Source organism: Bufo gargarizans, unplaced genomic scaffold (genome assembly GCF_014858855.1).
Source record: "Bufo gargarizans isolate SCDJY-AF-19 unplaced genomic scaffold, ASM1485885v1 original_scaffold_1640_pilon, whole genome shotgun sequence".
In the NCBI taxonomy this organism is placed as follows: domain Eukaryota; kingdom Metazoa; phylum Chordata; class Amphibia; order Anura; family Bufonidae; genus Bufo; species Bufo gargarizans.
Window position 1 is genome coordinate 12,150 of NW_025334449.1, and position 25,816 is coordinate 37,965.

Sequence of the window (25,816 nt, forward strand, 5' to 3'; positions counted from 1 at the left end):
CCTGGCAATTAAAAGCTCGGACCTCAACAAAAAGGGACGTGTATTGTGATTGTCCATATTGCCTCCTTTGCTGGCTTGATTCATTTTTCCATCACATTATACACTGCTCGTTTCCATGGTTACGGCCACCCTGTAATCCAACAGCGGTGGACGTGCTTGCACGCTAGAAGAAAAAGTGCCTTGCCTATGTGTGCTCCTGTGGTTCCAGAGGCAGGTGCTTTTTCCTATAGTGTGCAAGAACGGCTACCACTGCTGGATTACAGGGTGGTCGTACCCATGGAAATGAGCAGTGTATAATGTGATGGGAAAATTAATTAAGTCAACAAAGGAGGCAATATGGACAATCACAATACATTAGTAAGTGCCTTGTATTAACTTTCTCTACATGATAAACGTGCTGAAGTCAGACAACCCCTTTACGGTTTAAACAAGCATATTGTAAGACGTCTATAACATGGATCAGTAATACAGACATATAATAAAATAGAATGCATTAGTTTTCTATCAGAGTGGCATTTGCATATATTGGTATTTTCTTTTGGGCAACAATATATTGAGTAATGCCAATGAATGCACAACGGATCGGATACGGAGGGATCTATGATGCTATGAGTTTGGGTCAGTAGACGTGCGGTCAGGCTGGGAAACATGTCCTCAATATGAGCGCATTTATAATACACTACGTATTAAGGACAGAAAAAAGTGGATAGCATCTGAATACATATAAACTGTGTTAAAGCAGCCTAATACTGAGACTTATGTAGCAAGACATTTTAGGTCTTGTTCACACGGTCAAAATATATGTTGGAAAGCTCCAGCGTGTATATCCCGTCGAATCCATAGCTCAATTCTAATCAGACCGCTAACAATATGGCTTAATAAGGTGTTTATGAGGTTCAGGACATTAAGAGAAAAGAGCTATACATTAACATGGAAAGTGACAGCTTGCAAACAGACAGATTTTTAACACATGTAGTTCAGAAATGGCTGAACTTTTTTTAAATAAAGAGTAATTGAAAAAATAAGTAAATTGTAATCATAAAAAAATGCACCAGAAGGGTATAAAGGTCTGCATAGCCTTTAAATACAAAAGAAAATGTTGAATTTTCCTGTATGTTCCCCTTTTCACTCAAAAATGGAAAGTCCCATTTATGCTGCGAAGAAAGAAGAAACATTTTCAACCTTAGAATATATACCAGTAAATTGAAAAGATGAAATTGCAATTATTGGAATGCCACGTGGTGTGGTGCGGCCTCAAAAAATTTCTGTGTGTGTTACGGTGCTCCTACCTGGAGAATGTCGATCCCCAGGGCTTGGCTCCATAGCAATAAAGGGGAGCGTAATAGTGGAGAAATAGTCGAGTCCAGACTTTTATAAAGTTCAACAGCTTTACTTGAATCAACTTGCATCCGCACAAGAAGTGGTGTTTCTCTTGGTTCCAGCAGGTTTTGGCATAAACTGGCAGGCAAACTTAAATATTCTGCTTTATCTCTCTGCTGTGCTAAACTCAGCTTGAGTCTGGTCGCTGGACTTTAGGGCTGTTCTGGTACCTATGGAGTGTTGACCTCCTCGGGACACTTGGTTAATCTGTAAGAAGTCAGGGGGATTCTCATCTTCTTCCAACTCTAGACTAGACTAAGACTGACTGAAGACTTCCTGCAGCCCCTCCCTTGGTAGCAAACGGGACTGGCCTGTGACAGTTACATAGCAGAAAAATTAATGCACAGTGTAGGAGGACCTGGAATAAATACACAGATGACATTATGGTTAGCCCATTAGAGACAGTAGCAGGATTTAGGAATGGTAATACCATTCTGGGGTATTAGACAATTTTGATGTTAAGATTTAGGTATCTTAGTCATAATAGGAATAATACCTTCACATATAACCCAATTATTTATGTTTAGGTAAACAAAAAAGGTGATAGTTCGGCTTATGGAACAGAAATTTTGTTACTCACAGATGGAGAAGATTCAACATTTGATACTAAGATTTGCTTTCAGAGTATTATAGACAGTGGAGTTATTGTCCATTCCATAGCTCTAGGACCCTCTGCATCAAAAGCTCTTGAAGATATTTCTAATATTACAGGTTAGTATAAACATTAAAGTCAAAACCCACAAATTATAAGAAATGATGTTTCTAGGACCTATAAAACCACTCAACTCATACGTATTAGTTTATACTGATTTATTGCAAAATATGTTAATGAAGATCTAAATTTTTCTGGTACTGGGATCCAAATTCCCTGTTTCCCTTTACATTTATAGAGATTTCAGGGTACCAGAGTTGAATGACAAAATTTTAGCTATAGTTCCTGCAGCCACCACTGCGTAGATTTCCACAGCTCCCATTGATGTCACCAATAGAATTATAACCGATCATAGCTGAGATCATACCCCTCATATGCAGTTGCCAGAGGTGTCTGGGGTAATGGAAACGAGCAAGAGAGTTGTACTTACACTGTTACTGTATGTAGCTCCAATTCACTATGGTATTTTTGGAAAGAACAATGTGCTGCTACCACTGGCTGCCACGTACAAGTGGTCTCAGACATGAATGGAAGTAGAACAGGTGCTTCATACATATGCCATTCATTATTTTAGACCAAGATATGTTGAATACAATAATACAAAAGATGCCTACCATGGTGTCCATAACGTTTAATTACTTTGCCTCATTTGGGGCTTGACGTAGTGCTTACTTTTTTATTTTTTTATTGCAGACTGCATTGTAATTTTAAATTGCATTATTGTAGGGTACATTTAAGTATCGATTGAACGTTACTATGAATGGGGGGGGGGGGGGGGGTGAAAAAAAGGGCAATTATGCAATATTTATTTTTTCGGATTTATTTTTATGATTCACCGTGCAGTACAAACTATAAGCTATCTGTGGGTCTTCGTAATTATGAAATAGTAAATTTAAATTATTTTTCTGTTTCTGTATTTCAAGACCTATAACGTTCTGTTTTTCCATCAACAGAGATGTGTGAGACCTTGTTTATCGCAGGATGCCTTGTAGTTTTTATTGGTACAATTATGGGGTAGCAGGGCTTCTTGATTACTCTTTTTATTCCTGTTTTTGAGAGATAGAATGAACAAATAAAGAGCTACTCTGAATTTTCTTAAAATTTTTAACAGCATTTACCATGCCAGATAAATAGCAAGTTTTTTCTTTCTTTCAATTATCTAATTTTTATTGACGTTTTTCGAGGCCCTTTCACCACTGCTGATATATATCTGCTTTAATATGTACTTACCTTGTTTCCAATGTATCCCTTTTTCAAGTAAAATGAGCTCTGTATCATAAAACCTCTGAACGTGCAAAGAGGGTAACAAATGTAATCATCTCTAAATGAGCAATAATAATAAAATAAAAGTTGTTTAAGTCATTAATAGAGATAATTTTACAGGTGGAATAGTTTATACAGCAACAGACACGGTAGATGCCAATGGTTTGATTAATGCCTTCAGTGGACTACAGTCTGGAAGTGGAAATGTCACTCAGCAGGTCATTCAGGTAAGTTATCATGGTAACATTATAAAGTAGTTATCTGGAATATGTAATAAACCTGCTCCAATGGTGTTGTTTCCCAAGTTCACCAAAAGCCAGATTCCCTTGATTTGATCACAAGTTTTTATTTGCCTCTCCTTATTCTAGGTTTGGCTCCTGCCTTTAGTCTGCCCCTGTAGCTACTTCTATTGTGATGAGCACCGAACATCCTGAGCCTCTCATTTTAGGTTTTAGGGCTGAAGTCAGCGATCAACACAGCCCACTTGACCTATATACACCGAAAGACTGCTAACACCGAGTTTCTTCAATTACTATAAAATTGACCCCAGAACAGGGGTCCTGCAAAGTGTTAAATTGGTACATAACTAGGTCTCTCACTCTGAGGGAGAAGCTAGTTAATTAGATTGCATCAGCCACTTCAGTCTAACTCTGCCTGCCACTTAGGGCAGATGCTAGTTCTGGCTGGGCTTTGCTTGTGAGACAATTTCTTCAGGTTAAACATAATTTCTGCATCCTAGAAGAAAAGAGAAAATATATTTAGAGACTTCGGTTATCACAAGGCCATGCTGGTTGGCAAGGTATTTGCTTGTTTATGGCTATAAACTTTTCTGCGTATGGTAGGATCAACAGTTTATGGCACCTTACACACTTATGGAATAGATTGGCTGACCTTTTGATGATCTGCACCCCTCAGCCCAAGAGTTGCACAGCTGATTGTGAGACTTTATGCATATGGATAGTTTGTAGTCTCTGGCGCCTACCACACTTTCTTGTCATGTGTGTGTATGGTTTGTAGTCTGGGACACCTACCATATTTTTGAGAGTCTTGCATGCCTTTGATTCTCTTGCAGATTCTTTTAGAAGGAGCTCAGAGACAGGAGTATTCCTGTCATCATCATTGTTGCCGTTTACATATATATATATATATATATATATACACACACACACGTATATCTATTGGGAGAGGAATACACTGTGATATATGGCCTCTAGGGGCATATTAGGCTTAGGCATGAGGACAGAGGGCATCCACCATCACCGTGTGCCTCTGGGCTGAGCCACTATCTAGCATTTTGACAGGGTCAGATTTCCCGCTATGTAGCCCTTATTTGCCCCTGATGCCAAGTTTCACTGATTATTGGTATACAAGTGCTACGTTGAGATATACATTGATAGCCCTAATTGGGCTTTTTTATATTATATATATTAAAAGTTATGTTTTAATTGGTTTTTGCTTTCTGCTACAATACTTAGATTTTTGCATGACTGACATATGTGATTATTTAAACTTAAGTTTTTTGTATTTTGACTCTAATTTCACCTTTAAATTATCTGCTGATTCTAAAGGTTCACATACATTCGCCACTCACAGACATGTGATATTATGCGTTATTTTCTGAAATAAATAACTGACCACGTCTAATATTTTTGACTCATTTGTTTAATTTAGTTATCTTTATCTACTTTTAGACTAATTTAGTTTTAGGTCAAATTTATGCAGAAATATAAACTATTCTGAAGGATTCACAAACTTTCAAACACCACTGTAAAACTTACTCTAAATATTCTGATACACTGTCATAGAATTTACTATATACAGTTGTGTTCAAAATTATTCAACCCCAAATGCTGTAAAGGGATTTAGGGAATTTAGTGTACATTTGTAATTGTGTTCAGAATGAAATCTTACAAGGACTTTTTAAAGAACCAAATGCAACTAAAATGACATCAATTGTTTTTGTAATACAGTATTAAAGGTATTGAAAACACCTGTGGATGTCAAGGAGCAGCAATCAAGCATAATAAGCACCAATTAGGCAGATTTAAAAGGACTGTGATACTCAGCTCCTTGTAGACATTTACTGGTGTGTTTACAAACATGGTGAAGTCAAGAGAATGGTCCAGGAAGACAAGAGAAGAGGTGATTTCTCTTCACAGGAAGGGCAATGGCTATAAGAAGATTGCAAAGATGTTAAACATACCAAGAGACACAATAGGAAGCATCATTCGCAAATTCAAGGCAAAGGGCACTGTTGAAATGCTACCTGGTCGTGGCAGAAAGAAGATGCTGACTTTGACTGCTGTGCGCTACCTGAAGCGCAAAGTGGAGAAAAGTCCCCGTGCGACTGCTGAGGAACTGAAAAAAGATTTGTCAGATGTGGGTACTGAAGTTTCAGCTCAGACAATAAGGCGTACACTGTGTAATGAAGGCCTCCATGCCAGAACTCCCATGCGCACCCCCTTGCTGTCTCCAAAGAATAGGAAGAGTCGACTGCAGTATGCCAAAAGTCACGTGGACAAACCACAAAAGTTTTGGGATAGTGTTCTGTGGACTGATGAAACAAAATTAGAACTGTTTGGGCCCATGGATCAACGCTATGTTTGGAGGAGGAAGAACAAGGCCTATGAAGAAAAGAACACCTTGCCTACTGTGAAGCATGGCGGGGGGTCAATCATGCTTTGGGGCTGTTTTGCTTCTACAGGTACAGGGAAGCTTCAGTGTGTGCAAGGTACCATGAATTCTCTTCAGTACCAGGAGATATTGGATGAAAATGTGATGCAGTCCGTCACAAACCTGAGGCTTGGGAGACGGACCTTTCAACAGGACAATGATCCCAAGCATACCTCCAAGTCCACTAGAGCATGGTTGCAGATTAAAGGCTGGAACATTTTGAAGTGGCCATCGCAGTCACCAGACTTAAATCTGATTGAGAACCTCTGGTGGGACTTAAAGAAAGCAGTTGCAGCGCGCAAGCCTAAGAATGTGACTGAACTGGAGGCTTTTGCCCATGAAGAATGGGCAAAGATAACCGTAGATCGCTGCAAGACACTTGTGTCAAGCTATGCTTCACGGTTAAAAGCTGTTATAACTAGAAAAGGATGTTGTACTAAGTACTAAGATTGAATGTCTCTTGGGGGTTGAATAAAACTGATAATGATGTGAGCACAGAAAATACATTTGTGGTTATTTCATTATAAATGTTATGTTATATTTGTCTGACTTACAAGTGCCTCTTTGATTTAATTGTAAACAAGATGACTGAAATGATCAAAATCAATGTCAAACTGGCCAAAACACTCAATTTCAGTGGGGGTTGAATAATTTTGAACACAACTGTACGTGTACTTCCAAAAATAAATGATCTGCAAGTCCTCACATCATACCTGCTGCTTATACTAAATGGCCTACAGCGGTTTTATTATATATACTACCTATACTGTCTACCCCCCCCCCCCCCACATCATACATCCTGCCAGCATCTTCATACATACTACAAATACTAAATGATCTACAAGTCCCCTCATCATACATACTGATAATACTGATGATCTACCGTACATCTCCTCATGCCATCACGCGTGCTGCAAATTATAGTCTTATACAGCATCTTTCAGGATTACTATATGATTCATTTTTCTTTATCAGCTGGAGAGTTCTGCATCCTCCCTTGCACCATATACCTGTATCAATGGCACCATTGTTATTGACAGCACCGTGGGTTTTCAAACAGTCTTTACTGTAACATGGCAAAACTTAGTACCAAGAATTAATATACAAGGCCCAAATGGGATTGTGTACAGTGCTACAAACTTCTCGAATAACACAGTTTCCAAGTTATCAAGCTTTGAGATCCCAGGAAAAGCTCAGGTAAGTTTCTATTACTTACAGTATTTTGTCATTTTTACAGATGAAACACAATCATAGGGGCAGACACTGCTGCCTATATAGTAAGTTACCAAACCACCACACAAAGGCAATGAACACACATGGCAGCAGAAAAGAAATAAACGGAATGGAAACAAGCAGTGAGCAAAAAAAAAAAAAAGAAAGAAATAATAAATGCTCTTTAATAAAAAAAAATATATAAAATTATACAAAGAACATAAAGAGTGGACAGACTAAAACAATTAAAATCACATTAGTTCATGTATTCAATTAGCTCCCTGAAAATATGTCATATTCTAGGTTCTTCAAAGTAGCCACCTTTTGCTTTGATTACTGCTTTGCACACTCTTGGCATTCTCTTGATGAGCTTCAAGAGGTAGTCACCTGAAATGGTTTTCACTTCACAGGTGTGCCCTGTCAGGTTTAATAAGTGGGATTTCTTGCCTTATAAATGGGGTTGGGACCATCAGTTGCGTTGTGGAGAAGTCAGGTGGATACACAGCTGATAGTCCTACTGAATAGACTATTAGCTTCTTTTTTCTTGCCATAATACAAATTCTAACAGTCTATTCAGTAGGACTATCAGCTGTGTATCCACCTGACTTCTCCACAACGCAACTGATGGTCCCAACCCCATTTATAAGGCAAGAAATCCCACTTATTAAACCTGACAGGGCACTGACCTGTGTGAATCTACAATTTTCATAGTCATGCAAATAAAGAAAACTCTTTGAATGAGAAGGTGTGTCCAAACTTTTGGTCTGTACTGTGTATGTATGTATATATATATATATATATATATATATATATATATATAATGAATGCATGATATGAAAAAATCAAGACAATGTCAGTTACAGCCACCAAACAAAGGTACGCAAGTGATAATGGAAAGTAACCCCTAAAACATTACCACCAAACAGGGGCGTAGCTAAAGGCTCATGTGCCCTGGTGCAAGAGTTCAGCTTGGGCCCCCTTCTCTCAGTGTTTTGCAGCCAGGGGCTGAAAAGCACATAGCCTCCATGCTGCCTGAGGCAAAAATTTAAACGCCCCTCCCCCATGCCAAATTCTTGACCTAACCCATTCCTTCCAGCCAGAGGTATAACTTGACCAGCATGCACTTTCTATAATACCAGTGTATTCTTATGTGGCACAAGGGTCTTTGGGCTCGCTCAGGCTCCAGGGCTCGACTGCTACCTCTGCGCCCCCTATATCTACGCCCATGTCACCAAATAAGAGAAGCCTCAGGTAGCAGGAGGGGGTAAGAACCCCACACACACACACACACATATATCGCCTAGTATCTTGGCTTCATCGGGGGTTCATCAATGATAGTTGGCAATAAGTGTGGGTTTTTTTTTCTCCCCCCCCCTCCCCTTCCTCCTAGGTGATATCATAGTTGGGTATTTTACATCATCAATCGCATATCTTTCTTTGGTGGTTGCAGTTGGCATTGGCTTGTCTTTCTCATACAGTATCTTTGCATTTAGCTAACTGCCTTTTCATAAGAAGTTTGGAGGCTGAGACTTATTATTAGTGTTGATCTCGTGAATTCTAATCGCAAATTTTTATCACGAATATTGGCACTTCGAGAATTTGCCAATATCTAGAATATAGTGCTATATCTTCGTAATAGCGAATATTTCATCAGTACCCATGATCCCTCACTGCTTCTTGCTTGTGGGCCAATGAGAAGGCTGCAATATCTTTGACTTTAGGAGCAAGTTTTCCAATTGGCTATTTTCGCAATCAAGAAAATAATGACCGGAGATCACGAATTCTCGAATTCACGAATATATGACGAATATTCGCCCTAATATTCGTGAAATATTGCGAATTCGAATATTGCCCCTGCCGCTCATCACTGCTTATTATGGCTTCCCTCCTTGTATTCTTGTACAAAGAATATGATTTTAATTGTGTTTAGTAAATATTTGTGTTCTTTGTATATTTGTGTATTGTGAATACCCATACATATTAGACACCTGATGAAAATAGATAATTTCAACCATAATGAACATTTGTCAGGTAGAATGTAAAGATGAACAACTGTTTTAGCTGATGACAAACCATCATCGTCTAGAAAAAGGGCAGCTACATTTCAATCCTCTAGTCAGGTGAAATATATTTTTTTTTACACGCTTTGGTCCTTAGCCAGGAGTTATTGAGCATGTATGGCCGGTTTGCCTGACTATAATAGCCAATGTGGACTAAAATATATATGGCTGCATTGGTGAAACCAGTGGTGTACCGACCATGGAGAAAGACCGCGCAACTGCTTTTGGGCCAGGGGGAGAGGATGGCGCTGAGATGCTTCCTCCTTTTTCTTGACATAGAGTCATTTTACTTACTAAATCTTCACTGTATAACTGATTTCATGTCTGTATTTAAAATTAGGCATTATAGTAGTTACTTTATTATAAAAAGTAACCTTCATTATTATAATTTTAAAGGGGTACTACTAAAAATAAGAAGGGTGTGAGACTGTCCCTTATGTGTCCATCCTCACTTTAAGTGCATTAGAGAGAGACTGTCACAGTCGTTACCTCTGGCTGTGAACTTCTGTCTATGCTCTCGCTGCAGCTCCGTTCCTGTGTGTTTGTGGTTCTTTATCGGTTAACTCCCCTGTGTGCCTATTAGGAATTAATCCTCTGTCTGCTCCATGGGTGTGGCCTCTCTGCTGCACCCATGGAACCTGTAAATCAGGCTGAGGTTTCCTCAGTTCTGGGTCAGCTCTCCTGGTGTGGTTGTCTTGTCCTGCTCCTAGTTTGTACTCACTCTCCCATGCTGCTGACCCATGGGATCCGTGTCTTTCTGTCTGTGCTCTGTGGGTTTCCTACTTGTTCATTCCCGTCCTCTTTCCTGTGTTTTGTTATCTGTTCTGCCAGTTATGTTTTAGTCACCAAGTTTGTATTCATGTCTCTGTTCAGCAAGCCCTTGCTGCACCTTTCTTTGCAGCAGAGTGCCATGGGCAAGGCCATGCAGTTTACTACTGGTGGAGCTAGTCCTTCTCTGCTTATTGTCACTCCTGTTTCCTTGCTATGAACTTCTGCTTGTGTTTTTAGTTGCCTGCTTGTATCTGCCTGTTTGTTATGTTTGCCTATGTACCGTCGGTACCTTCTGGTACCTGTTGTCCGTTTGCTCCTGTTGTCACTGTCTAGTTCATGCTTCAGAGTGGACCCTGGCAACTCCCTGCGGCAAAGCCTAACCCTACCATCTGGGGCCCTAGTGAATACCAGTAGTTTATTAGTCACGCCCCTCTGGAGTATTACTAGACATTGGCGCAGTGGGGGTTTTCCTCCCACTGTGCGGACGGTACATAGAGCTCTCAATTTCCCCGTGTTTCCCTCCTTTGATTCTGTTTGTGCAAAAAAAAATCTTGTGTGTCTGTACCTGATTTCCGTTTGTTTATTGCTTGACGATGTGGAGGTCTCTCCTGGGACCTCCAACTCGTGACAAGGCGTTACTCCCTTGGTCTCATATAAATGACTTACTGATCATACTGAAATAAGTCAGACAACCCCATTTATTTCATACTGATAGGATGTGCCATAAATGTATATTAGGTTTGGATACCCCCTGTGGATCTCACACCTACATGGAGAACAGACGACTTAGTCCCGCCACTGCCGCTCATTGCTGCATCCAGTCGTAGAATGACGTGGTTGTGTATATGCGTGGTTTTCTCCATGAGAACATACTGCGTCTATCATACATTTATGGCTTGTCCTGTAGATGTGCTATAAATGTCTGCACTGGGAATAACATTTTAACAAAGAATTACTGTATGAGGGCTAATGTTTTGTATCTCTTTTTCATGATGTGTATATTAATGTTTCTGGATCTTTATTTTCAGAATGGACCTTGGCAGTACAGGATTTGTAATTTGAATACAGCAGCTGAAGCAATAGCAATTGTCGTGAACTCTAAGGCAGCAGAAAATAGTATACCGCCAGTTACTGTTGAGGCTCATATGAATAGTGGACAAGGCAAATACCCCAGTCCAATGGTCATATATGCATCGGTCAGTCAAGGGCTAGTACCTGTGATGGGGGCCAGTGTTACAGCTCTTATTGAAGATAAGAATGGAAAGACAACGGCTTTAGAGCTTTTGGACAATGGTTCAGGTACTTAAGTTACATATTTTTTTACGAAATTGGTTTAATGTCATAATTTTAACGCGATGAGCGTATGGGATGGCAGTAAAGAATAGCAAGGCTTTAAGGTTTATATCATGAGATCTTGACTTTTAGATATATATGTACTTTATTTTACACAATCGGCAGATTATCTATCATATCCATGAAAAAGCTAAACTGTGTCAGATCGGTCAAGTGGTGTGTCCACATTATCAATCGCTAAACATTGTCTACTGGTTGTTAAATTGCATCCTTAAATGCTACCCATGTCATAGAGAGTTAAAATAACTAACAACCAGGGCCTTCAATGGAGGCAGACCACGCAACTACTACAGGACCCAGGGGGGGAAGGGGTCATGTGCTGAACTTCTTCTCTTCCCAACATGAAAGCATAGCATTTTTATGCAGCTGCCACTAGTGCAAAGACATTATTACAGTAACTGTATACATTTATATGCACTGAGCTCCCTCTAGTGGGGGCTACCAGCAGACAGCTTTGTAATAATATAATATGAGAACAGAAGCAGTAATTTTGAACTGTATGGTGGAGATTTATCAATGTATGTGTGACAGTTTAAATTGGAAAAATTTGTGGATAGCTCACCACCCTCCTCAGTCGGGTAAGGGTGCTCTAGACGAAAGACTGCTCACTCAATCAGTCTAGAAAATGGAAAGTTAAATGGAAAACACGGCTGGCACTCACTATGTGGTTCACATCAAACAACTATTTTATTAATCACTAGTTCACAATGGAACAAAAGCAGCAATGAATATACTTTATAATGTACACAATACAGATTAAAAAACGTTTGGAAAAAACCCCTAAAAAATGAATAAAAATATAAAGTAATAAAACTGTATAAAACACTATTATATGACTGTAATAATATTGCACAGTAAGAGAAATGTAAGGTTCCGTGAATCACAGTACTCCTTTGCCTGATAGCAATTGATATCCAAGTCTCTTATATTTGGGAGCTTGTATCTTTAAATATGACACGCTATAGCGTCGGTTCAATGTCCGCTGTGGGTTAGCATAATCAATCCAGAAGCTGCAGTAGCTTAATATACCAAATGCTGGGAGGGTATCATTCCCTTTTGTACAATTCGATATAGCAGTCCTTCTATTGTGGCTTTTAATGCTTTTGCCTATAGAGGAATATCGCTTACCCTTCGGAGGGGGAATCTTCAGCAGTCATATTCGGCCGCTTGTTGAACCGCTCGCTTTCAGCGTCCTCGCTCTCTGGTGTTGGTCACGTGGTATCTCAGAGGTATCGCGGGACTTGGAAACTATGTTTCAATGTTCTTACGAGCGGTGTTATTTTGAATATACCAAATGGAGCGCTCCACTTCTGAAAGGATAATTCAAATCTTATCGGTCATGTCCCAAATGTTGCTGTATTCAGGGATATAACGCTAAACGCGTTTCGAGGGCTTCAGTCCTCTTCCTCAGTAGCTATATCCCTGTTGGTACATCCTCCTTTTTATATCTCTCCAGGCGGTCCACAAAATCTGGATTGGAATCTTGTTTTTACATAGTGCGGTTACGGTGCGTTTCTCATGCGGTTTTAAAATCGCATATGCGTTTTTTGTTGCATTTGAACCGCAGCATCTTGGTATATAAAAATATCTCAAAACAGAGTACTGATACAATATATAATGAGAATAAAAAATGTTAAAAACTAATACAAGTTAATAAGAAGGGATAAATATATAAAAAAGGCATCATCCTCTTTATCTTCTATTTCTAATTGTCATGGAACCATGAACCAGACGTACAACAAGAGATAAGTGGAAATAAGAAGGCTTTATTGAAAATAAAGCTGTAAGGCAAAGTCCAAACGGATGGCTAAACCGAAGCAGGGTCTTGCAAAGCCAGAGGTCAGGAACCAGAAGGGTAGTCAGACGAAGCCAGGATCAGGAACCAGCAGGGTAGTCAGACGAAGCCTGGATCAGGAACCAGCAGGGTAGTCAGACGAAGCCAGGATCAGGAACCAGAAGCAGCAGCAGTCTTAGAAGCATGTGAACACAGGAGGACCAAGCAAGGAACTGAAGCCACAGACCTCCTATATATATGAGCTAGGCATCCAGCTCCTCCCAGTGGGGAGGAGAAGCCGCAGGGTGGGAGGCTACAAGAAACCCAGAAACCAAGATGGCCGCCAGCACATGTCAAACGAAGGAGAACAGCAAGAGGGTAAGACCATGACAGTACCTCCCCCTCAAGGGCCCCTCCTCCGCGGAGTAAAGAACGGTTTCTGAGGGAAGCGTGCGTGGAAGGCTCGGAGCAAGGCAGGAGCATGGACATCTGCGGAGGGAACCCAGGAATGCTCCTCTGGACCATAACCACGCCAATGGACCAAAAACTGCACCCGACCGCGGACCAGGCGTGAGTCCAGGATATTGCTCACCTCATACTCCTCACGATTGCCCACTTGGACCGGACGAGGCCGAGGAACCGAGGAAGTGAAACGATTACACACCAGTGGCTTCAACAGGGAGACATGAAACACATTGGAGATCCGTATGCCAGGAGGAAGCGCAAGGGCATAGGCTACCGGGTTTACCCTGCGAAGCACTCGGAAGGGACCAACAAAGCGAGGCGCCAGCTTGGGAGTGGGCACTCGAAGGTTGAGGTTGCGGGTGGACAACCATACGCGGTCTCCGACCTGGTAGGAAGGAGCGGGCGCTCGTCTGCGATCAGCCTGGAGTCTCTGGCGCTGCGCAGAGACCTCAAGGGACCTCTGGATCTGTACCCAAGAAGCACGTAGGACGGAAAGGTGATCCTCCACAGCCGGAATATCCTGGGGAGAGAATACCTCCGGTAACACGGCAGGTTGGAACCCATAATTGGCCATGAAGGGAGACGTCCCAGAGGAAGAGTTCACCGCCGTGTTCCTGGCAAACTCAGCCCAAGGCAGGAGGTCAACCCAATTGTCTTGGTGATCGGAGACATAGCAACGAAGGAATTGCTCCAAGGCCTGATTGGATCGTTCTGCGGCCCCATTGGACTGAGGGTGGTAGGCCGAGGAGAAAGAGAGATGAATCCCCAACTGGGAGCAAAAGGCGCGCCAGAACCTGGACACAAACTGACTCCCCCGATCCGACACAATCTCCTTGGGCAAACCGTGCAACCGGAAGACCTCCCTGGCAAAAATCGAGGCCAACTCTTGTGCAGAGGGTAACTTCTTGAGAGGAACACAGTGGCACATTTTGGAAAACCGATCCACAATCATGAGAATGACCGTATGGCCTCGGGATGCAGGGAGGTCCACAATGAAATCCATCCCCAGGTGTGACCATGGACGCTCCCCGGTGGCTATGGGTTGCAAAAGGCCCAACGGAAGGTGCCGAGGGGACTTACTCTGGGCACAAACGGAGCATGCCGCTACGTATGCGGCGATGTCGGAACGTAGAGAAGGCCACCAGAACAGACGTGAAACAGCCCAGGACAGCTGATTCTTTCCAGGATGCCCCGCGGCCTTGGAGTTATGGTAGGTTCGCAACAACCGAGTGCGCAACTCCTCAGGCACAAAACATCTGCCGTTGGGTCTCCCAGAGGGAGCACCAGATTGAGCCGCCAAAATCTGCTCACCCAGGGGAGAGGTCAGGCTGGTGCGAATGGCGGCCAGGATCTGATTCGGAGGTATGACCGAAGTCGGAATCGACCGAAGTCGGAATCGACTCCTCCCCGGACAGCTCGGAGTACTGCCGTGATAAGGCATCCGCTCTGATGTTCTTGGAACCGGGTAGGTAGGAGACCACGTAATTAAAACGTGACAAGAACAGAGCCCATCTGGCCTGACGTGGTGTCAATCTCTTGGCCTCAGAGAGGTAGGTCAGATTCTTGTGGTCCGTCAGGATGAGAACCGGAACCACCGAGCCCTCGAGCAAGTGCCTCCATTCTTTAAGGGCCTGCACGATGGCCAATAGCTCCCTGTCACCAATCTGATAGTTGCACTCCGCGGAAGACAGTTTCCGGGAGTAAAACCCACAAGGAAGCAGAGGACCCTCTGGTGTTCTACGCTGAGACAGAATGGCGCCTACTCCCGTCTCAGACGCGTCCACCTCGAGGACAAAAGGCAACCCAGGGTTGGGATGCGACAGAATCGGAGCCGACACAAAGGCGGACTTTAGAGCCTCAAAAGCTCGGATGGCCTCGAGCGGCCAGACCTGGGGATTACTGCCCTTCCTGGTCAGATCCGTGAGAGGCTTGGCTAGCATGGAAAAGTCCCTGATGAACTTCCGATAATAATTGGCGAAGCCCAAAAAGCGCTGCAGGGCACGAAGACCACTGGGCTGGGGCCACTGTAAGACAGCCGAAACCTTCTCAGGATCCATGGAGAACCCCTCAGCGGAAATGATGTAACCTAAGAAGGTTACCTGGGATCGGTGAAATTCGCATTTCTCAAGCTTACCGAACAGCTTGTTCTCTCGTAACCGTTGCAACACTCGTCTGACATCCAGAATGTGGGCCTCCATGGATTCAGAATATACCAAGATGTCATCCAAATAGACCACCACACACTGCTGCAACAGGTCACGGAAAACATTGTTGATGAATTCCTGGAAGACTGCGGGCGCATTGCACAACCCAAAGGGCATAACCAAGGATTCATAATGACCGGTCCTGGTGTTAAACGCGGTCTTCCACTCATCGCCCGCCTTGATCCTTACCAGGTTATATGCCGCCCTCAGGTCGAGTTTGGTAAAGACCGTGGCCCCTTTGAGGCGATCGAACAGCTCGGAAATCAAGGGTATCGGGTAAGCGTTCTTGATCGTGATGCGATTGAGACCCCTGTAATCGATGCAAGGCCTCAACTCACCGCCCTTCTTTTTCACAAAGAAAAATCCAGCCCCTGCCGGGGACGAGGATTTGCGAATGTGTCCGCGTGAAAGCGCCTCCCTCACGTACTCCTCCATGGCCTCATTCTCCGCTACCGACAGTGGATAGACTTTGCCACGAGGAGGAACGGCACCAGATTGTAACTCTATGGCACAATCGTATGGGCGGTGCGGAGGTAGGGCAACCGCACGCACCTTATCGAATACATCCCGGTACTCCTCGTATTCAGGAGGCAACAGAGAGTCCGAGGAAGTACACAGCAACTTGACAGGCCCATGGATGCAACTAGCCCCACACTGCGGTGACCACGAGAGGATCTCGGCCGATCTCCAATCGAAAGTCGGATTATGCTTCTGGAGCCAGGGGTACCCCAAGACCACCGAGTAGTGTGGAGACGAAATAACCTGGAGACAGACCGACTCTCTGTGAACGGCACCAATGGCCATCCCCACTGGAAGGGTCTCCTGAGTCACGTGTGGCGGCAGAAGGGGTCTGCCGTCTATCGCCTCAAGAGCCAGTGGGGAACCTCGAGGCTGCAGAGGAATGGAATTGGCGGCAGCGAACACACTATCAATGAACAAACCACCAGCACCAGAGTCCACCAACGCCTGGGTCGTCACCGAGCCCCCGACCCAGGAGAGGACAACAGTAATCAGTGGTTTGTCAACACGGGAAACCGGGGACGAGGAGACTCCACCCAAGATCTGCCCCCGACAGGATCTCAGGTGCGAGCGTTTCCCGGACGGTTCGGGCATGCCAACCGAAAATGCCCACAGAGACCACAGTACATGCATCGGCCCTCGCGTCTCCGGAGTACCCTCTCCCCCTCGGACAGGCGAGCAAACCCCAGCTGCATGGGTTCACCCCCAGACAAGTCATCCCCAGGAGGCGTGGGAGGAGAGGGAGGCACGGGTGGGACAGCAAACGTAGGTGCCAATCTGTTAGAAGACCTCCGCAGGCTCTCCTTAAAGGAAGGTCTCTCCCTGAGTCTGGTGTCAATCAAAATCAGGAAAGAAATAAGAGACTCGAGCTCCACTGGTAGGTCCTTAGCTGCAACCTCATCCTTCAAGGCATCCGAGAGACCATGAGAGAAAGCAGCGACCAGAGCCTCATTATTCCAGCCCACCTCTGCTGCCAGGGTACGAAACTCAATGGCGTATTCAGCTACGGATCGTGAACCCTGTCTGATGGACATAAGGAGCTTCGCAGCAGAGGCAGCACGAGCCGGCACATCGAATACCTTCCGAAGAGATGCAACAAAACCGGAAAACTCGGCAACCACCGGATTGTTGTTCTCCCATAAAGGGCTGGCCCAGGCCAAGGCCTTGTCCGAGAGCAGCGAGATCAAGAAGCCCACCTTTGATCTCTCAGTAGGAAAGGCATGTGGCAGCAACTCGAAATAAATGCCCACCTGGTTAAGGAAACCTCGGCACTGAGTTGGCTCTCCCCCAAAGCGCTGTGGAAGGGGGGCAGAACCGGTCATACCCCGAAACACCGCAGGCGCAGCAACAGGTGTCGGGGTAGACTCTGGCGCAACAACCGGAGCGGCAGTGGGAGCGGGCCCAGGAGCGACAACCGACCCATCGGCAACGGAAGCTAAATGAGCCGTGCGTTCAAGCAGGGTTTGCAACGCCACAGCGAACCGACCCAACAGGTGATCCTGCTGATCAAGTCTGGCAACCAGCGTAGGTAGCGAGGATGGCCCTGTACCGTCAGAATTCATGGCTTGGTCCTAATGTCATGGAACCATGAACCAGACGTACAACAAGAGATAAGTGGAAATAAGAAGGCTTTATTGAAAATAAAGCTGTAAGGCAAAGTCCAAACGGATGGCTAAACCGAAGCAGGGTCTTGCAAAGCCAGAGGTCAGGAACCAGAAGGGTAGTCAGACGAAGCCAGGATCAGGAACCAGCAGGGTAGTCAGACGAAGCCTGGATCAGGAACCAGCAGGGTAGTCAGACGAAGCCAGGATCAGGAACCAGAAGCAGCAGCAGTCTTAGAAGCATGTGAACACAGGAGGACCAAGCAAGGAACTGAAGCCACAGACCTCCTATATATATGAGCTAGGCATCCAGCTCCTCCCAGTGGGGAGGAGAAGCCGCAGGGTGGGAGGCTACAAGAAACCCAGAAACCAAGATGGCCGCCAGCACATGTCAAACGAAGGAGAACAGCAAGAGGGTAAGACCATGACACTAATACATAATAAAGTTCATAGTAGAAGTGGTAGAATGTAGTAGCGGGGAGGTGGGCCCATCACCAAGAGGGGATCACAGAGCCGATAAACGGCTAGCATGTGATCCCGAATTGAATGAGGGGCACACCACCCAGTCTATAAGAAACCAAAAATTTCTAATTCCGCATTTAACCCGGCTGGTAATAAACTTCCAAAATTATAAATTTGCTTGGATTCTGCCCTTGACATCTGCTCAATGTGATTTCCACCTCTCCAGTGTTTATCAATTTTTTCTAGAGCCACAAAAGACAACCCTTTAGGGTCTTGTCCATGGGCTTCTTTGAAGTGCCTTGAGAGTGAGTGTTTTTCATATCCCTTCCTAATATTGGAAATATCTTCGGATATCCTCACTCTCAAGGCCCTCTTAGTTCGTCCGATGTATTGTCTTGAGCATGGACATTGAGCTAGATAAATCACACTCACAGAATTACAAGTGAGGAAATGTTCTATCTCCCACACAAAGGAATTTTGTGTGGAAGATACTGTCTTAGTGTTCCTTGGAATATTTGTAGTTTTACAACAGATACATTGTCCGCATTTGTAAAAACCTTTCAATTTGGTCAGTCTTCCAATATTGGATATTTTGGTCTTCACATTCCTAATTGAAGGGGCTACTTTTATCCCTAAATTGGCCGCCCTCGTGTATATTATTTGGGGTCTTTAAAAGACTCCCGGTCTTTTATTGCCTTCCTAAGGTACACAAGGACATGGAGAGTCCTCCGGGCCGCCCCATAGTATCAGGTATTGGCTCTTTAACATCCAATCTATCAAGATACATAGATACATGGCTACAACCCATGGTGAAAACTACGATATCATACTCGAGAGACACCACTCAAATTATTCGAATATTGGAAGGGTTAAAGGTGGAAGAGGACTGGATTATCTTTGAAATCTATAGAAAGTGTAGATTTACATGTCATGTCATATCAGCATCTACTGAAGGCTGTATGACTGTTTTTGCCAAACTTTGTAAGGCTCTGTTCACAAATGAGTAATTACAATAATTTTAGGGTCAGAAGACACACATTTTCACAATAACAATATCTTGCTAAATAGTTGTCATGTTTAATAGTCCAAAGTTAGTAGCGCCTGGTAGCTGTAGACCTTCTTGACTGATTCTTCAATGATCAGGCAGGACACTTATAAAGCGCTCTCTGATATCATTGAATTTCGTTTCTTATAGCCACCTGCTCCCTCTGTATAATAAATGGTTGTAATGGCTGCTCTGAGCCCAGGTTGACGCAACAACAAGCCACAACTCTCCCTTCTAGAGCTAGAGAGGCAGGTTGTTCTGCTTGCTTTCTTTATGCATCTTCCTCTACCTGCTAACACCATGGTTCCTCATCCTACATCTAACACTGGAATTGCCAGGAGTTCTGCATAGATTACCAATAACATTTGGTGTGATTTTTATCTCAGTGACAATTGTAGACAAACACAATATAACTAAACTATTAACATACAAACAGTTATACCATTTGTGTCTTTTTATTGAGCACATTTACGAAACATCCACAATGCAGGGGGAAAACATAAGTGGACCCTTGAATTTAATAACACGTAGATCTCCCTTTAGTAGCAATCCCCTCCACCAAACATTTGCTGAAGCTGCAAATAAAATCAGTACAGTGTTGTGAAGGAATGTTGGATGATTCCTTCCTGCAAATGTGTTTCAGTTCATTATTATTTCTGGGATGTCTTGTGTGCACAATTCTCTTCATGTCATGGCACATAATCTCGATAGGGCCTAGGTTTTTTTGTTGATTTATTTTTGTTCCTTGGGTCATTGTCACCTGAAATCATCTCTGGTGGCTCTCACTCCTATTGTTATGAAGTGCTTTGAACAACTTGTCCTCAGGCACATGAAGATCAAGATCTGCACCTCCATGGACCAATAACAGTTTGCTTACAGAGCACATAGGTCAGCTGAGGATGCTGTCTCACTTGCTTCACACCGCACTGTCCCACCGGAAGCAGAGACAGCTATGTGCGGATGCTGTTCATTGATTACAGCTCGGCCTTTAACACCATCCCTCCCAACAAGTTGGCAATGAAACTGAACAACTTGGGTCTCAGCTCACACCTGTGCAACTGGATACTGGCTTTTCTTACAAAAAGACCACAAATCGTACGCATGGACAAGCACTTCTCTTCATCCTTAACACTAAACACTGGGGTACCGCAAGGCTGTGTGTTGAGCCCTCTCCTTTACTCCCTCTTCACAAATGACTGTAAACCTATTCACAATACCAATACCAATTTGCAGCTGACACGACCGTGATAGGCCTAATCTCCAACAATGATGAAGGAGCCTATAGGAAAGAGGTTGAGCACCTAGAGAGATGGAGTAAGAACAACAACAACCTCATGCTCAATACCAAGAAAACAAGGGAGCTGATTCTGGATTTTAGGAAGAAGAAACAAAAGGGACACCACCCCATTAGCATTAATGGTGGAAACGTGGAGGTAGTTCAAAGTTTCAGATTTTTGGGAGTTCATATTAATCAGGACCTATCATGGATAAAAAACACAACAGAAATGACCAAAAAAGGCCTTCAGATGCTTCATTTTCTGAGGAGTCTGAAGAAAGCACAACCCCCAAAACAGCTGCTAGTCAATTTTTAAAGGTGCACCATAGAATCTGTTATCACATACTGCATCCCAGTGTGGTCCTCCGGCTGCTCTTCTGAGGACAAGAAGACCCTCTAGCGCATCATCAGAATGGCTGGCAGAATCACTGGTACTCAGTTACCATCACTGGATGACATCTTCACTGCTCGCTGCAGCAACAGGGCAAAGATTATCTGCGGGGATCCAACTCACCCCGGCCACAGCCTTTTCATTCCCCTACCCTCTGGTAGGCGTCTTAGAGCCCTACATGCCCGCACCACTAGGCTGAAGAACAGCTTTTACCCCAAAGCAATCAGTCTCCTAAATGCTCAGAGATTATTGCCCCTTCCTAGGATAGAAACTACCACAGACTGAAAGTGACTGCTGCATTCATGAACCCATGATGACCTCTTGTCTGCAGTGATGTCTGAATCAGTTTGTATATACATTTATAAGCACTTCCTACTTTGCTCTTGTCATATATATGCTGTGAACTGTGAACAGTAATGCTTTTTAGTCTAACGTGTTTCTTTTTTTCTATTGTAATACTTTAATTTAAATGTCAGTTCTTGTTCCTCTGTCCATGGCATCTAGGATTGCTCCAAACAACATTTCATTGTATTGTACATTGTATTCATTGCACTGTACAGTGACAATAAAGGCATCTTATCTTATCTCCTGCCCTCCCATTCTCCTGTAAAATGTTTTTATACAGCGTAGAATTTATTGTTCCCTCAATGATCGCAAGATGTCCAGGCCCTGAGGCAGCAAAGCAGCACCAAACCATGATGCTCAATCTTCCACGTTCCAGTTGGCATGGGGTCTTGGTGTTTGTTTGTTGTTTTCTTTTTCCTCCAAGCATAGCATTTTGCATTTGCGCTAAAAGATTCCACATTTGTCTGACCTGTCCATAGAACATTTTCCCAGAAGCAAAATGAACACCTAGGAGATCTCTGTGGGGTGTGCTTTTATGAAAACCATTTTTGTTTTTCATGTTCAGAGTTTTGGGCAGCAGAGCACAGAAAAGCTATAGCAGAGCTTAAACGGGTTCAAAGGGGGCAAGTAAAATATTATAATATATAATATTAATATAACATGCATTCAGGAAGTCTTCAGAACATTTACATTTTTTCACACTTTGCTCTGCTGTGGCCTTGCACTAAAATAAAATAAAACCATTTTTCCCTTACCATTCTGCACTCAAATACTGCATAATGACAAAGTGTAAACAGAAAGTTTGAAATCTTTGCTAATTTTTGAAAGGTAAAAACTAATATCTTGCACTGACATAAGGATTCAGACCCTTTACTTTCTTGACACACCTTTAGCAGTGATTACAGATTCCCATCTTCATGGGTATGTTGCCACAAGGTTTGAACACCCGATTTAGGGATTTTCTGCCATTCTTCTCTGCAGATCCTCTCAAGCTCTGCACAATCGGTGGACAGCCATTTTCAGGTCTCTCCAGAGATGTTCGATTAGGGTCAAGTCAAGGCTCTTGCCTGGCCACTGAAAGACATTCACAGATGTGTCTCTATACCATTCATTTGATACTAATAGTCATACTATCATACTATTGTTTATGTTTATTGTTAAACTGACGTGCTAAAATTTCCAGTCTTTTAAGTGTTAATATCTTTTACAATTAGGCGCTGATGTTGTTAAAAATGATGGCGTCTACTCAAGATTTTTCATTGCTTACACTCAAAATGGAAGATACAGCTTAAGTGTGCGTGTAGCCGGGAAAGACAGCAGTCTCTCGACTCTCCGTTTAAATCGCGCTCTATATGTTCCTGGTTATGTAGAGAATGGTGAGTGCAGGCATTGTTAATAATAAATTATATGCACAATTCATGGCAGAATATATTATAGTCTATTATCAGGTGTCATTCTACTCCTACAGGGAGAGGTTCTGAGAATAGAAATATCCAATATGAAGGAATGGAGGTCAATTCATATTTCTAATGAAAAAGCATAGGTTCACCAAACTTAAAGACTTGTGTAGATTGTCACATATGCTGGTAACATGCATTAGTATGTCGATCTCTAATGTCGCTTATCTGGGTAGGGTTGAGCAGTGATGGAATTCTTGCAATAATCACAAATTATTTCATTATGAATGTTTATATATAGGTTCTAGAAACTGATCCAGATTTGTGTAGAGAAACATATGACTAGCAGCATCTACATAAATGATAAAACTACATATTTAGACTTACAAGTGGCCCTGCCACCAATAGGCTCCAAGAATCCTATAGCAAATAATACTGATTACACTGTTTGTGTATTTACTTCTTATTTTGTGTGATTTTATTTTATTTTATTTTTTTGAATTATAGATACAATTATCATGAATCCTCCCAATCCAATGGAGAATATTACTATTCAGGTTAACGTAGGAGACTTTAGCAGGGTATCTTCAGGTGGTTCTTTTGTGGTATCTGACATCCCTGCCGATACCAACCAAGATGTCTTTAAACCTGCAAAGATAACTGACTTGGAAGCTAGCATAAATAATGATACCGTGATAATATCCTGGACAGCTACTGGAGACGATATGGACCAGGGAACGGGTGAGATATTTTCTACTATCAAGGGTTGCTATGGGGGGTGGGGGTGGGGGGGTGCAGAGGTGACTCCATTGTCACATAACGGTACAGCCACACTGTCAGGTTTCCTGATGCAGTTTTGGAAGTCAGAACCATGACTGAATTTTAAAAAGAAGAGATGTCATATTTGTTTCAATGCTTTATCACCTTTTATGATCCACTCCTCATTTTGGACTTCCAAAACTGCATCAGGAAACCTGACCATGTGACTCTACCCTATGAAGACACCAGTGTTATACAATGTTTTGTACAACTAGTTTCATATCAGTTTTTCTAAAATCTTTTATACAGTATAGCTGCATTTTTTCAATAAGGAACAGTACCCGCCCTGAGATGAATCTCAGGCATCTTATCTAACCAACCAACCAACCAACCAGTACCTTGCCTTATGCTGGTGAGGGGCAAGAGACAGACATAGACCTTGAGTCCTGGTGGAAATTGGGGTTGTAGCCCAGATGGAAACCATGAGCAAAACAGGTTCTGCTAAGAGAGGCCATAGATCGCTATAGCTTGCAGGGCATTCTTGGTCGGAGGGATCGGGAAGGTTTGTGGACACCCTTCTCCTTTTGAGTAGGGCCTGCGATAGATCTCATCCTGGTACAATTTTTTGTGTGGCATACTGCTATTTTTAGTAGTCTTTTGGGTGAAAAAAGCCACCATCACAGGCTGGTATGATTTAATTCACATACTTTTTCCCCATGGACCATTACCTGAAAAATGTCTCCATACATTTCTTTGACTGCTTAGTGAGAATAGTAGCATCTCCCTCATCTGCATCTAAAGCATCTTATACAGCTAACCAGGAGCTTGCTCTGTACTGATGAAGTAAAATGGCCCCAAAACAGTAATGCCTACAGATGAGTATGGACTGCTCTGTACTGATGAGACATTTCCTACGAACGATACAGATTCTGTCAGGGTGCGTTCAGGGTGTGTTGAGTGAAACTTGCGCCATTTTGCAAGCAAGTTCAGTCAGTTTTGTCTACATTTGTTTTCAGTGTTTCCACGCTGGTGCAATCTGCTTTGATGTGCTTTTCAAGCGTGTGAAGAAAAACTGAAGGTTTACAAACAACATCTCCTATCAACCATCAGTGAAAAACCCATTGCACCCTGAATACATCCGGATGAATTGTGTTTTTCATTTCTATGGGGCTAGGGCTGCGTGAAAAACGCTGAATATAGAACACAAGCAAAGAAGAACTGATGCGTGGAAAAAAACGCTCATGTGAAATGAATGGGTCAAGATTCAGTGTGGGTGCTATGCGTTCACTTCACGCATCGCACCCTTGCAGAAAACTCACTCATGTGACAGGGGCGTTAAAATAGCTCAATAGATTTCATATACACCCTCACCTGGACAGGGTTTTTATTATGTGCTTTCTGATTTGGTTTGCAGCCTCAAGATATGACCTGAGAATGAGTAAAGATCCCAGTGCTCTCCTGGACAGCTTTAACACCTCTACTCCAGTGAATATTTCCAGCATCACACCTCAGCCATTCGGAACCACAGAAACATTTACCTTCATTCCAGAAAATATTGTGATAGAGAATGGCACAATCCTGTACTTTGCCATAATAGCAATAGATGAAGCCTCTCAGGCATCAGATACATCCAACATAGCGCAGGCATCCTTCATCATACCTGAAATACCAACTGCCACAACAGCGGGATACACGTCTACTACTACTCAATCATCCACTCATTGTACTAACGATGGTCCAATTTGTGATTGGTGGTGGTGGTGTCCAAATAGCTCAAGTAAATCAGAATTCTCCATTTTGGTTTTGTTAAGTGCAGGTTTAGTATTGTTTGAGTTAGATTGGTTGTTTTTGTTGGGCATTTAAAAAAAGAGTCCATATTATTAAAAATAAAATGCTAAGATATACATTTTATCATAATTTTCACAGTTTTTCCTTAAATATTTTTTAAAATATTATATCTGTCATCTAATGGCACAAAATAAAGGTCTGATGTGTCCTGTGAAAAATATGTAGGTTGGCTCAGAAATTAAATACTTATTTGCATTTGAAAAGTTAGCTTGGTTAGGCCTTGTTCACATTTCCGTGTCATGTCCGTGAAAAAAAGTGGACGTGAAGGTGTCCATGAAGGATCCGTGGTTGGTCCGTGTCCATTTTTACCATCTGTAATTCACTGAAGTTGCTCAGCTGAAAATTAATTTTCAAAGTATCACCTAT

The 25,816-nt window shown here is 42.9% G+C and overlaps 1 protein-coding gene across 1 annotated transcript; it reads left to right on the forward strand.

Annotated features, from left to right (window-relative positions):
* Positions 1–1,907: 1,907 nt before the first annotated feature.
* On the forward strand, positions 1,908–25,465 carry LOC122923481 (calcium-activated chloride channel regulator 1-like; the record flags this gene model as incomplete). The annotated part of the gene is made up of 7 exons (XM_044274300.1): positions 1,908–2,091; positions 3,416–3,522; positions 6,944–7,165; positions 11,040–11,310; positions 22,661–22,822; positions 23,351–23,584; positions 25,017–25,465. Coding segments are annotated over 7 exons (1,629 nt in total), but the record flags the coding sequence as incomplete, so codon positions are not given.
* Between the last annotated feature and the right edge of the window lie 351 nt (positions 25,466–25,816).